Genomic DNA, 11811 nt, shown 5'->3' with positions numbered 1-11811 from the left:
ACTTGCAGAACTGTATCACCATGTGATTGGTAATACAAAAGTTCTAAAATTACTTAACAGACAACTACAAAAAACGCTATGTTTTAGTGCTAGGATTAGGCTCCAATATTCATATTTAGGCATGTACTTAAAAGTGACCAGGTTCTTAGGAGAGTTGGCCACCTTGCTTGCTACCATTTACTCCATAGAGATTTGAGATGCTGAGATATCTGAATATGGGTTTACTGGTGTTTAGATTCCTTAGTACGGTTTTCAGAGTCTAACCCTAGACTGCCCCCCAGACTAATCCTAGACACTAGGCAAAATGTTTTTGACAAGAAGTTCTTAAATATTCTTAAATCAAACATTTATTCTTTTAGCTTATTCAGCTAAGCAGAAAGAGGAATGTACAGAAATAAAAATATTTTAATTGTAAGGAAAAATGTTGAAAAATAAACTATTTTTTGTTTTCTTTTTTCTTTTTAGTTTACTACAAGATATATTAATATCCCATTTGAAGGTAAGATACTGTATTGTGTCATGGTCTCCTCTTAACAAAACCATGTGCAAAATACTAACATATTTCTGTGAAAACATTTTGAATAACTTCCTATTCTGCCAAGCACTTTCCCTCTTTCATTATTTGTAATATAACATTTAGACCAAAGTGAGAGAGTTTTTATGATACAGTAAATAATAGCTTAGTAGCTTTCAACTATTTCAGTAACATCTGTGATATTTATAACGTGTCCATCATCATTCTGTCTTGAGTCTTGATCTTTCAGAGACTTAAGCAGCATATGCTTAATTTTAAACGCAAGTAGATTCATTCAAGAAAATGGTACGAAGTTAAGCAGAGGCAAACTTTTTGCAGCCCGAGAAATGTTACATATTAAGTTAAAGGAAATTATTTAATCAACTAAAGACAGAATAGTATAAACCAGTATTTTAATGTTAAGTCGATTGTTCAGAGTGTTATGATGTGGCAGGTATAATAATTGTTTGTAGGATATGTTACTGTGCCATTCTTAATTGACAGATACAGTGACTGAAAATAGGAGAATGGAGTTTCTGATACAATGGAATTGAAATGTAATAGCTAGAGAATTAATATAACTAGACCTTTTTTTAGGGAAAATGTTAGAACTTCTATAAACAATCTCACTTTTCTATATTTGTGCCTTTGTATTAACTTTGTGTAACCTTTGTAATCTCTGTAACCTTCTGTTTAGAGTGCAGGTCTTGGAAAAGTAGGTGTCTTCACATACTACTCATGCTGCACAAGTTTGATACGATGGCACTTGACTTCTGTTTTGTACATTTTAATATGTAATGTATTTGTGCATGTATCTCCATGGTAAGATCTGCTTCTCTTAAATCCTGTTTCCTACAGTGGCTCTTAATAAGAATATAGAGTTGTCAGTGGATACTGTACACCTAAGAAAGTTTGGCCTGTGGAGGAGTAATGAAGACTGTCACTCTTCAAGGAGTAACACTTTCATTTTCCTTTGGCTGTCTGCAGACTACGTAAAAAAGATCGAAGCCCAATTAGAAAAGTCAGTTTTAAGCAAACCATGTGAGTATGATGGGGTTAACTGGCCCCTTGAAGACATGATGAAAAAAATTGCTATGTATAAGCAATCAGGTGGCTATTTCAGATTTAAATGTCTGAGAAACAGGAGATGATTAATTATTTAAAGGGAAAAAATGGTCAGTTTTGCTTTCTCAAAATTTTGTTTAGTTAGCTTTCCTTAAAAGGGGAAGTAAACATAATGAAAATTTTCAACAAATTAATGGGATAGACCAAGCTCATTGGAATTAGTGAAAAATCATGTAAAAATACAGAAATAAATCTTTGAACTGTGCAACATTGTATTCTGCATATGGATGGTGTGATAGTGTGCTCAGAATGCCTAACAACCAACTGGTTAGCAATCCAACTTCTTCTGGTCCCTTTGCTCTCTGAGCAGGCAGCAGAAGTGCCTGGTTCTCATTTTAGGCTGCAAAATGTCTGACCTCCACTTGCATCTGGGTCTCAGCTTGTAAGGGAGTGTAGTAGGGGGTCTTGGGCTGTATGTAAAGCAACTTTGGCAGGGTCCAAGTCTGCTGTTCTAAGATACTTCTTACTTATGTCCCTTCAGTTTGGGACTTGCTCCAGTAGTCCAAATAATTTGCTGTGGTTCATCTGTAGTATCACCCCTTAGTGGAACTTTTGTGGCATCATGCCACAAACTCAGGCTCCTCTGTCTGGGTGAAGACGTAAGGCTGGAATGTCCCAGCTCTTCAGTGTCTTTTACAGTCAAATTATCACATTTCACTCACTGCTGGATGCTCCCCAGTCTTTTCAACATTCTTTCTTGCTCAGGGACATGTGGTTTCTCTCCCAATGATTGTTGCGCTTGCTAAGCTTGTATTGAATCACCCCTCATGTAGAGAGGTAGAGCTACCTCCTGCCTCTCTTTGCTGGTCAGCTCTAAACTGAGACCGAGTGTGTGTCTCCTTCCTGCTCCAGGCCTGTCGTTCGCTGTAGGTATAGCAGGGCAGGGCTAGTTGGACCCATAAACTCTCTTTTTAATCCCTTTTCTGCTGGAGATTTCTCTGCTCCATCGCAGATGGCTTTGAGTCATGCTGACTATCCTAAGTATCTCTGTAAGAGTAGGTATGGTGTTCTCTAGGGATTCTGTCTTCTGGTGGTGAATGTGTAAGAAGAATATCTTGGAAGATAGCGGGAGCTATATTGATTCTTCTAATGATGATGTAACACTGTGGTGCAATCTTGCTGGACAAAAAGAGAAAAATCTGACGAGGTCAAATGCACATAGATGACTTCACTTGTTTAAATGATCTTTTGGGCTGGGATTGTCTTTGTTATAGAACACCTCTATAATGCTATGTAAGAGGTAATGTGGGAATATAATTCTCCTTCATATATTCAGAGAGCTTATAATGCAGGAATGAGAGAATAATTTGTTTCATTTATCAACTCCTGCCTTGGAGATGATGAACCATATCGCTCTTTGCTACAAGAAAGGAAATAGGGTAAAAGTCAATAGCTGAAGTGACACAGCGAATCTTTCAAGTCTGGTCCAAATCCACAATATTTTGACTCATAAACAACAAGCTACTGACCAGGGTGGATAAAAATCAATGTTTTTAAAAGAAATCCCCCCTCCCTTTTTTTTGTGGATAAAATGCTTTGTGATGGACAAACATAAAGACCATTTTAATTAAGATACGTCACAGCTCAAAGATACCTTATCATGGAATAGGAATTATAAATTCTAATTCTTGTAATGTTTAGAAGTCTTTTAAATGAGTTCCAATAGTACTTGGATTAGGGATCCAAAGTTATGGGGTTGCAGAGGCATCAGTATAGATTGTTTAGGTTAATCTTTTTATCTACCCAGTGGGACTCAATGCTTAGTTTAGGAGATACCGTTAGAAATGCCTAGTTTTTCAGTCCTCATACTATGAATTTGTGTCTCCAGAGAGAACATGCTTGTTAACAGCAAAAATGTTTATAAATAAATGAATAATATGTAGAGATGAGAAATAACAGACTGCAGCCCTATTGACCTTCTGCATATTTGTGTACACAGAGTCAAGTCCTTACCTCTCTCTAAAAATGCAGTTTGTCAGTTCAATGAATACAAGTTAATACTTTAAATTTCTTACGTTGACCTGGCTGACACATCAATTTAATTTTTGTTTTTTTAAAAAGTCATATAGCTATTTAGTTAAAAACAATTTTAATAAAAACAAACTTGATTTTAAAAAACGTGAATGTTTGGATTCTCCCCAAAAATTCATATGCTTGTTTTGTTAATATATTTTGTTTGCTGTTGAAGAATAAAAATCCAGAATACATAACTGTTGTTTTAGTTAAAGCAATTTAAATGTCTGAATGGTGATGTTCTCCTCTTACTAAGGCATAGCAAGAAGATCCTCCAAATATTAATGATTAACCCGTTGATTTGGAGATAGTTCACCTTCCCGTGACTTCATAAATATCTGCTTCAGTTATCTTTGGTAAATGAAATAACCAAACAATCATTCACTTTCTGATGTAGTTGCATAACTAATGTGAAAAGTTTTTTCAAAATAAATCACTGTTTAAAAATGTATAGTTTGTACCTTCTAAAAATGAAACCTCCATCTATCTTTGAGTTGTGAAGAATATGGATTAAAGTTATGACCATCAACAAAAATGCACTCTTATGTAGAAAACCATGACTAAATAGTCTTCCTGACAAGTGATTTAAATCAAATTTACCCTGCTCCTGTGTGATCATTGTTGAAACTGTAGTGTAAGTGTTCCCTGAATTTTGGTAATACTTCTAATCCATAAATGTTTTTCCTTCTACATAGAAAGAGAATTTAGAGTAAGCATTAGCTTTTGTGCTTGGAATAGTAATTTTGTAAAGTTAGAGACTGAGTGACGCCTCCCCATCAGGAAATTCGGTCTGTTTAGCTATCTGGTATGGGGGTGTGTGTGAGAGAGAGAGAGAGATCCATACTTGTGAGAGATGTATTTTTTAAACTGACCTAACCACTGCCCTTGACAGCATTGGAATTCTCCTGTTGACCTTAGGGAGATGTATTACTTACGCTGATGGGAGACGTTCACTCAAGTGCTACAGCAGCGCAGCTGGAGCGGTGCCATTGTGTTGCTATAGTAGTTGATGTATAGAGAGGTACCCAGAGGACTTCTTGGACCTACAAGGGGGAAGTGTCCCAGAGTTCAGGTTCCAGCCCAATTCTGGATGCCTACACTACAGTTAAAACAGCTCTGCTGCCCAAGCACTTTGAGCCAGAATCAGTTGGCCCAAGCCAGTGACAGGTTTTTAATCACAGTATAGACACGGACAAGGTGGGTGAGGTAGTGTCTTTCACTGGACCAATGTCTCGATGAGAAACCAGCTTTTGAGCTACACAGAGCTTTTCCAGGAAACACAGTTTCACAGCTAATAAAAGGTGGAACAGATTGTTTAGTGTAAATCATTAACGCATATTTGAAGGGGCCATTCAAGGTGAATCCCTTGATAACATTCATCCTGTAATGGGAAGGGGAAAGGGGAAGGGGAAGGGAAAGGGGGAGAAAAGCAGCATGGGTAGGTACAGGTTGTTAGTGGGATAAATTGTTGTAATAAACAATAAATCCATTGTCTCCCTTCCGTTCATGATTTTTACTGTCCAGCACAAATGTGAGCTTATGCTCTCAGGTTCTTCTTCAGAAAGTAGTGTGCAGGTTTCCTTTGAGATTGAAGATTGAGAGGTCTCAGATATAGAGTGATTATAGAGTGATTACTAGCAGGTGATATGGTATTTTTGTCTGTATCATTTTCCTATGTGAGTTCATTTCAGAGCGTAGAGATTGTCTGGTTTCACCCACATAAGTGTTGTTGGAACATTTAGTGCACTGGATGAGGTGTATGCCATATGTTGTAATAGGTGTGTTTAAGACCCACTGATCTTGAAAGATGTATTGTGGAGGATGTGGATCGTTGTCTCTGTGTAGATATGCCTACATATTTTGCTTTTCTTGTTCTGGCATGGTCTGGTGCTACTTGGAGTTGGTGTGTCTGTTCGGTGGCATGCTTAATTCTTATGATAAGGGTGGAGGATTGTTTGAAGGCCAGAAAAGGGGACTCGGGAAGGATTTCTTTTAGGATGCAGTCCCCTTCAAGTACAGGTTGTAATTGCTTAATATACCCTGAATGGGTTCCATTGAGCTAGGCATTAGTGATGACCAGACTTAGAAATTAAGGCTAAATTGCTTAGGGAATTTAGATGCATTGAAACTAATGGTAATTGTAAGTTTAAGAAGCCAGTAGGCAGTTATGAATATCAGCCTGGATTATTGTGAGGCATTATCATTTAACAAGAAGCCTTAAGGAGGAACTATTAAGATTTTTTTTTTATGCTTGGCTGTTTTGTATCTATTTAAAGTATATTTGCAGTAAAAGCTTTTTTTATCTGGCATATTGGGGAAATGGGAGGTGCTGGTAAGTGGAAAAAATCTGCTTAATTAAGAGGGAGAGAATTGAAGTGAGGAAGGGAGTTTGTTTCATGGGCTCTGGGAGGGAGTTTAGGTGCAGGAGAGTTGTGGGGTGCTGCATCTGAGGGGTGCTCATTTTGGGCAGCTCCTTGCAAGTAGCGACCTTTGAAGCTTGCTCCTAGGTGTGCTGCCCCTGCTCTGCCACAAGTACTTACTCTGCAGCTCCTATCAGCTGGTAACTGCCTCTGGTAGAAAGTGCAGAGATAGCGCCCGTGGGTGGAGCAGCGCATAGAGCTGCCAGGCCACACCTCTGCCTAGGAGAAGCAGGGACTGGCTGTTGCTTGCAGGGAGCTGCCCAAGGTCAGTGTCTCCAGGATCCAGCACCCCAAAACCCGTCACATACCTAACCTTCCTTTCAGAGCCTGCCCCCCGCACTCCCTCCTGCACTTGGCACTCCTTGTGGCAATTCCTGTTGCTCCTAGGTGGAGGAACATGTCACCACCTCTGGGAAGTTACACAGAGCCAGATAGGGAGCCTGCCAGCGCCATGCCAACCTCACAATAATCTTATATGAAGATTACAAATACCAGTTTATAGAGCTTTCCAGTTAGTACAGGATTGAATAACAGTTTTTACTGTATTTGGTAATTTAAAATTTTTGAAATGTAAATACTAACTTGTTTCAGCAAATGAGCGCTCAGGTCTGACAGTTATATTCTGTGAAATTGTTGTTAACTTCTGCCATGTCTTGTCAGTCTCAGTTAATGATCAGTTAATGTTTTTTCTTCTTACAGCCAAATCTAATGAATTCATTTTCCTTGAACTCTTCCAACCGCTCACGGAAAGAGAACAGATTAAGCTGAATGAGGTGATTGCGGAAGTGAGCAGGAAAAACAGGTCACCAGATCTGTCTGACTTCTTGTCTTGGAAGCATGCATTACCTTTGTTTAAGGACTTGTCGCCTGAAGAAAGCTCCTTTATGAATTGTTGCCAGGCTTCGTTTCAGCAGCAGCTGCAGAAGGACAGCATTCCAGTTCTCATGGACCCCCTACCTCAGGTATATACATGATTCTCAAATGATTTATTGAAGTGAAGTCACCTAGTGCCATTAGAGAAATCAAGCCATTTTCAGTTACACACAGAAGATAAAAATATCTGTATGTATACTTAAGAATTGATAACATTTGTTAATTTATACTTCATAATAAGGCAATATTTACAGTCTACATAATTGATAGATTGTCCCATTAGGGTGCAGAGGAGGAGAATTCAAGGGGCTTTCTCCCGTGATACAAAACCTATGCAAGAGCTAATCAGAATCATGGTTCTTGCATTCAGAGAAGTAAATACAAAGATCCCATTCCTGCCTTCTGCTTCTAGGTATGCAAGCCATTGTAGGCCACTATTTATTGGAGAGTCTGGCCCTAATATGCATCTCTTTGAGGGAAAATTTTGAAGTTGAAATTTTTGACATTTGGGGCTTGGTCAGTTCCCTAATAGACACATTCTATACAGTAGCAATAGTGATAAAGGAAGGGTAGGTTGGTTTGAGTACAAAACTAGAAGCCTAGAATTCATCTGTTTTGCTCTTTGCTTTTGTGATGGCTCGGTAGCCTTTGGTGACTTAGTCTTGATGGGTCCAGTGACTGCTGCTCCCATTGAAGCCTGCGGGATACTCAGCACCTCTGACATTTTAGCCCAGTGGTCGCCAGTAATTGTGATTGGCTGCTTGATCCCGGAGAGTCTCCCAGTCTGTTGTGATCAGTATGCTCCCCGCTTGCTCCATGCCACTGGACCATTCCCAGGAGTGGACACAGAGTATGTCTTTGTGGCCTCATGTGGAGGGGGGAGTGTAGAAGTCTTGGCACACTGCTCCTGCCTGCAAGCATAATCCCCTTAAGCTCCCGTTGGCCAGAAACAGGGAACTGTGGTGAGTGGGAGCTGTTGGGGAAAAAGGGGCAGCACATGCCTCAAGCCCCTCATCCCTGGGGCCACAGAACCACATTGTCCCCTCTTCTGGAGTGGTGCGGGACACCAGCAGGGAGCCTGCCCCAGCCTCGCTGCACCATCAGTCATGAACTGCCGGTGGCACATGCCCACCTGGTGAGAGGCTGTACACCAGTGTACAGCCCCTTCCTATAGCCAGCACCCCAGCTTTGAGCCCACTCTAAGTTGGCATCCCCATGTCTCCTGCACAACTGTCCTAGCACTGACCTTGCTCCCACACTCACCGAGGCTGCACTCCAGCCCCTGCCCTAGGCTTGTTAAAGCGTGTGGGGGGGAGCAAGCTGTGAAGAGAGGGGGAATGAAGTGGGCAGTGCAGGGCTTTGGGGAAGGGGCAGCACTTCAGATAAGGGGTAGGGTAGATCTTGGGTCGCTTTTAAATTAATAAAGTGATCTTGGGCATTGAAAAGTTTGGGACTACTGTTCTAGCCGTATCTTTTTTGCTTCTGTTACCTTTTCAAAAAAGAGGGGATAGTACTGCCCAACTCACATGGCTGACTAATGTTTGTAAACCATTTTGAAGAGAAAGCTGCTTTATAGGTGGCAACTTCTGCCGTTGGTGTGTGCGCGCTTTGGCTCAAAGGTGCATTTATCACTGAAATGCGTATGTTGCATGCTAGTGTTATATTCTGTTTTTGGCAAGAGGAGAACAACAAAATATGTAGGTATAATGGATGAATTGAATATTAAATGAAGAGTTATTGTAGACTGCAAAATGTACTTATGGGTGTTTTTTTTTTACTTCCAGTCTGCTGTGTGTTCACTTATGAATAAAGATGATTTTTTTGGTTAGAATTTTTTCTCTCTGCCATCAGGAACCAAAAGTAAATGTCACCAGGCCGAGTTATGCTCTGTTGCAGAAGCAAAATCGTGGTAGCTATTCCATTTCGCTCTCATCTAAATCAGACGATGAATGGAAAGAAATAAAAGAAACAGGACCAGTTCAGAAGTATGTATGCTTTATTTAAATGAGCAAGAAAAAGCACATGGATGTAAATTGCATAAGTAAATAGCTAGAATAAATAATGTTCGTAAATTACTTTCAGTTTTTTGGGTGAATGGTGCTATGTTACATGTGAACATATTTCTACTCTAAGCTCTACACTTTGCTTTAGTGTCTCAGTTCTCATTGTCAATGGGCAAAAAGGGGGCTTAAGCTCAATGTATTAATGTTAAGATCATCTCACTAAAAATTAAAAAATACTTGAAGTAAGGGCTGAATCCTTTCCCAGTAAAACGCCCAATGATTTCAATGCAGCCAAGATTTGGCTCCAAATAATGTTCTGCATCACAGTAAAGTGTTTTTCTTTCTGTCATGTTTGTGCCATTTAGCTCTCTGAGTTCTGTTTCTTAACCCACATTATTTGTCACAAGCTTGTTTTTGTCAGTTAATACAGCAATTCTACAACAATATGTAGCAATGTATATAATATAACTAGCACCAAGCTCCTGCTATATCTAATCTGCTCTCATACTACATGGCAGGTCTTGTTAATTGTGTTTAAGGCTTTATGTTTTACACACTGTTGAAATTATTATTTATGCAGATTATTGCTATGACACTAATTCAACCATAAATATTGTTATTAAATCCAAAGGTCAAATAGTATTTATACATTTTCTTTAAACATGCCTAAAAAACCCTAAATAGTAAGCAGTTTATTACATTCGAGCAGTAACAAAACATTTACAAGAGTTTAACTGAAATACTTTAACGTGGGCTAAACTCGGAGTGCTTAACCCATAATGGTTAGGTCCTCTTAGGTCAGGCAGGTATTATCAATGAACCTTGAAGAGTTTGTTTGTACCCTTAGGTAATAAGTGATGTCACTGGCAATTATTGGACCTTAGGTAAGGTCACATGCAGGTGTTTCTTACATACTCGATTTGCAGCATATGGTACCAAGTTAATATTTTATTTTTTATTTTGATTTCTTTATTCCAAGCCTTAAATAAAATAACACTGGTATTTCAAAGGGTCACTATTAGTCTTAACACATCTGCTCTTCTTTTATGGATTTCATCTTTTGTGTTCACATGCTTTCAGCGTCTGATTCGTGCTAATATCCCAATTAAATTTAAAACCATAGTTCACCAGCATTTAACGTGGCCATGTATTCCTACTTAAAATCCATTTTAGCTGAAAGTTTAATGCTATTTTGTGTATGAGAGATTAGAAGTGGAAATGCTCAATTCACGGTTCAAATCAGCTAGCGTGAATATTGACCTCGATGTTTTTACATTGCAAATGTTAACTGCAAAGATAAACCTTCATAAATTATGGTGTAAATGATGGTATAAATGATGGTGTAAATGAAACTAGTGCTGATTACATCTTCTGAGAATCTCTTGTCTATCTGCTTAACATACCCCAAAAATGGGTGGGGGCAGAATATTTATTTAAAAATAACTTCCTTAGACTCCGTGTGCCATGTTCATATTTGGAAGAAATCCAGATCCTCTAACTATTATTCTTTTAAAGAATAATGGCAAAATGTTTCAAGTTCAGAGCTATGCTAAGTTACTTCCCATAAATTGTACATCTGGTGTGAAGAGTTTAGAAAGCCACTCTGTCAATAGTTTTTATAGAAAGCTGCTGAAATCTGAGACACATGTCTGCCTGACATATGTTTTTACATAGGATAAATAAGAGACAAGATTTTTAGATATGGCGTTAGTTGCATACAAAACCAGATTACTGATAGTTACAGCCCTCCTCCCCAATTTTGGAAACTGTCAGTTTGTCATTTTAATGAATTATTGACTTGGGTTTTGCAGTGTTACGTTATTTGCAATATTACCATAGTAGTGCAAAAACTCAGTTTTACACATACATTATAATGTTAGTTGAGTACTGATATGTGTTTAGAGTCGCTGTGAAAATACATAGAATGAGAAAAAGTGCTCTCGTTTTTAGAAAATTTACATGGATGTGGTCATTCTAATCACGTTTCCTGTTCCTATTATTTCATCATTCCTTTTCAAGATATGTATTAGTTTAACTTCTTTGTAATTTACTGTCAAATGTTGCATACTTTGTATTGATCTCAAAAATCTTGGATGTATATATATGAGAATCTGTAGCTACAATGGTTAATGTATCTGCTCAAACTGTAAAGAAAAGCTGGTGGTTTTTCAGGTCTTCATGAAGTGGGAACTTCATGGTAGCTGTGTGAAGAGATGGGATTGAGGATAACTAGAGATATAGAATTGTTTATATCTTAGGAGCATGTCAATACGTCTGCTTGAACTAGCATAAAATACAGTCTATAAAGATTGGTGGTTGATCTAGCGCTATGACTTCAGGGGACTGGACTTGATGACCTCTCAAGGTTCCTTTCAGTCTGATTTTCTCCTAGATAATGGGCATTAGGATTTTTTTTTTTGTAATTGGCTAGTTAAACTATTGCTCAATTTGTTTTAATATCACTTTTGCTCTAGCTTGATAGTTTATCCTCCCCCACCTACAAAAGGAGGACTGGGTGTAACAAGAGAAGATCTAGAGTGTTTAGAGTATGGAGAATTCCTCAATGATGTCATCATCGACTTCTATCTTAAGTAAGTAATAAAAAGAGAGTGAGTGTCATTTTGATGTTAATCTTTTTTGAATGAAATCTAAAATAGTCATCTCCAAACATTCTGATTACAGTACAGCAAAAATTTGGTCTAGTTCCAATTTTGGCTGTTGTTTTTAAGTTATCTATAATCCCTTACAGCTTCAGATGGTTGGATTTCATTCTTCACATCTCGCCAAAGGTATTGCTGCATACTCTAGGTAGAGCAGCCCAGCTGTAATGTACAGTAACAAAATTAAAATCCCTGCAAGCTGC

General features: G+C 38.5%; 1 protein-coding gene across 7 annotated transcripts in view; it reads left to right on the top strand.

The window, feature by feature from the left end:
- The window catches only part of SENP7 (SUMO specific peptidase 7), an 88207-nt gene that overhangs the window by 56608 nt on the left and 19788 nt on the right, over positions 1-11811 (top strand). For all 7 annotated transcript variants that reach the window (XR_012897467.1, XM_075907664.1, XM_075907679.1 and 4 more), the window contains 5 exons: positions 466-499; positions 1373-1555; positions 6772-7034; positions 8797-8930; positions 11423-11539. Coding sequence is in view for 6 of the 7 variants with exons in the window: in XM_075907664.1 (XP_075763779.1) it covers positions 466-499; positions 1373-1555; positions 6772-7034; positions 8797-8930; positions 11423-11539 (731 nt within the window). In the remaining variant the exon portion in view is untranslated. The remainder of the gene's footprint in view (positions 1-465; positions 500-1372; positions 1556-6771; positions 7035-8796; positions 8931-11422; positions 11540-11811) is intronic.

This window comes from Pelodiscus sinensis, chromosome 1, assembly GCF_049634645.1.
Source record: "Pelodiscus sinensis isolate JC-2024 chromosome 1, ASM4963464v1, whole genome shotgun sequence".
NCBI lineage: Eukaryota > Metazoa > Chordata > Testudines > Trionychidae > Pelodiscus > Pelodiscus sinensis.
Note: the sequence above shows the minus strand (reverse complement) of the source record. Positions and strands in the feature narration are given on the sequence as shown.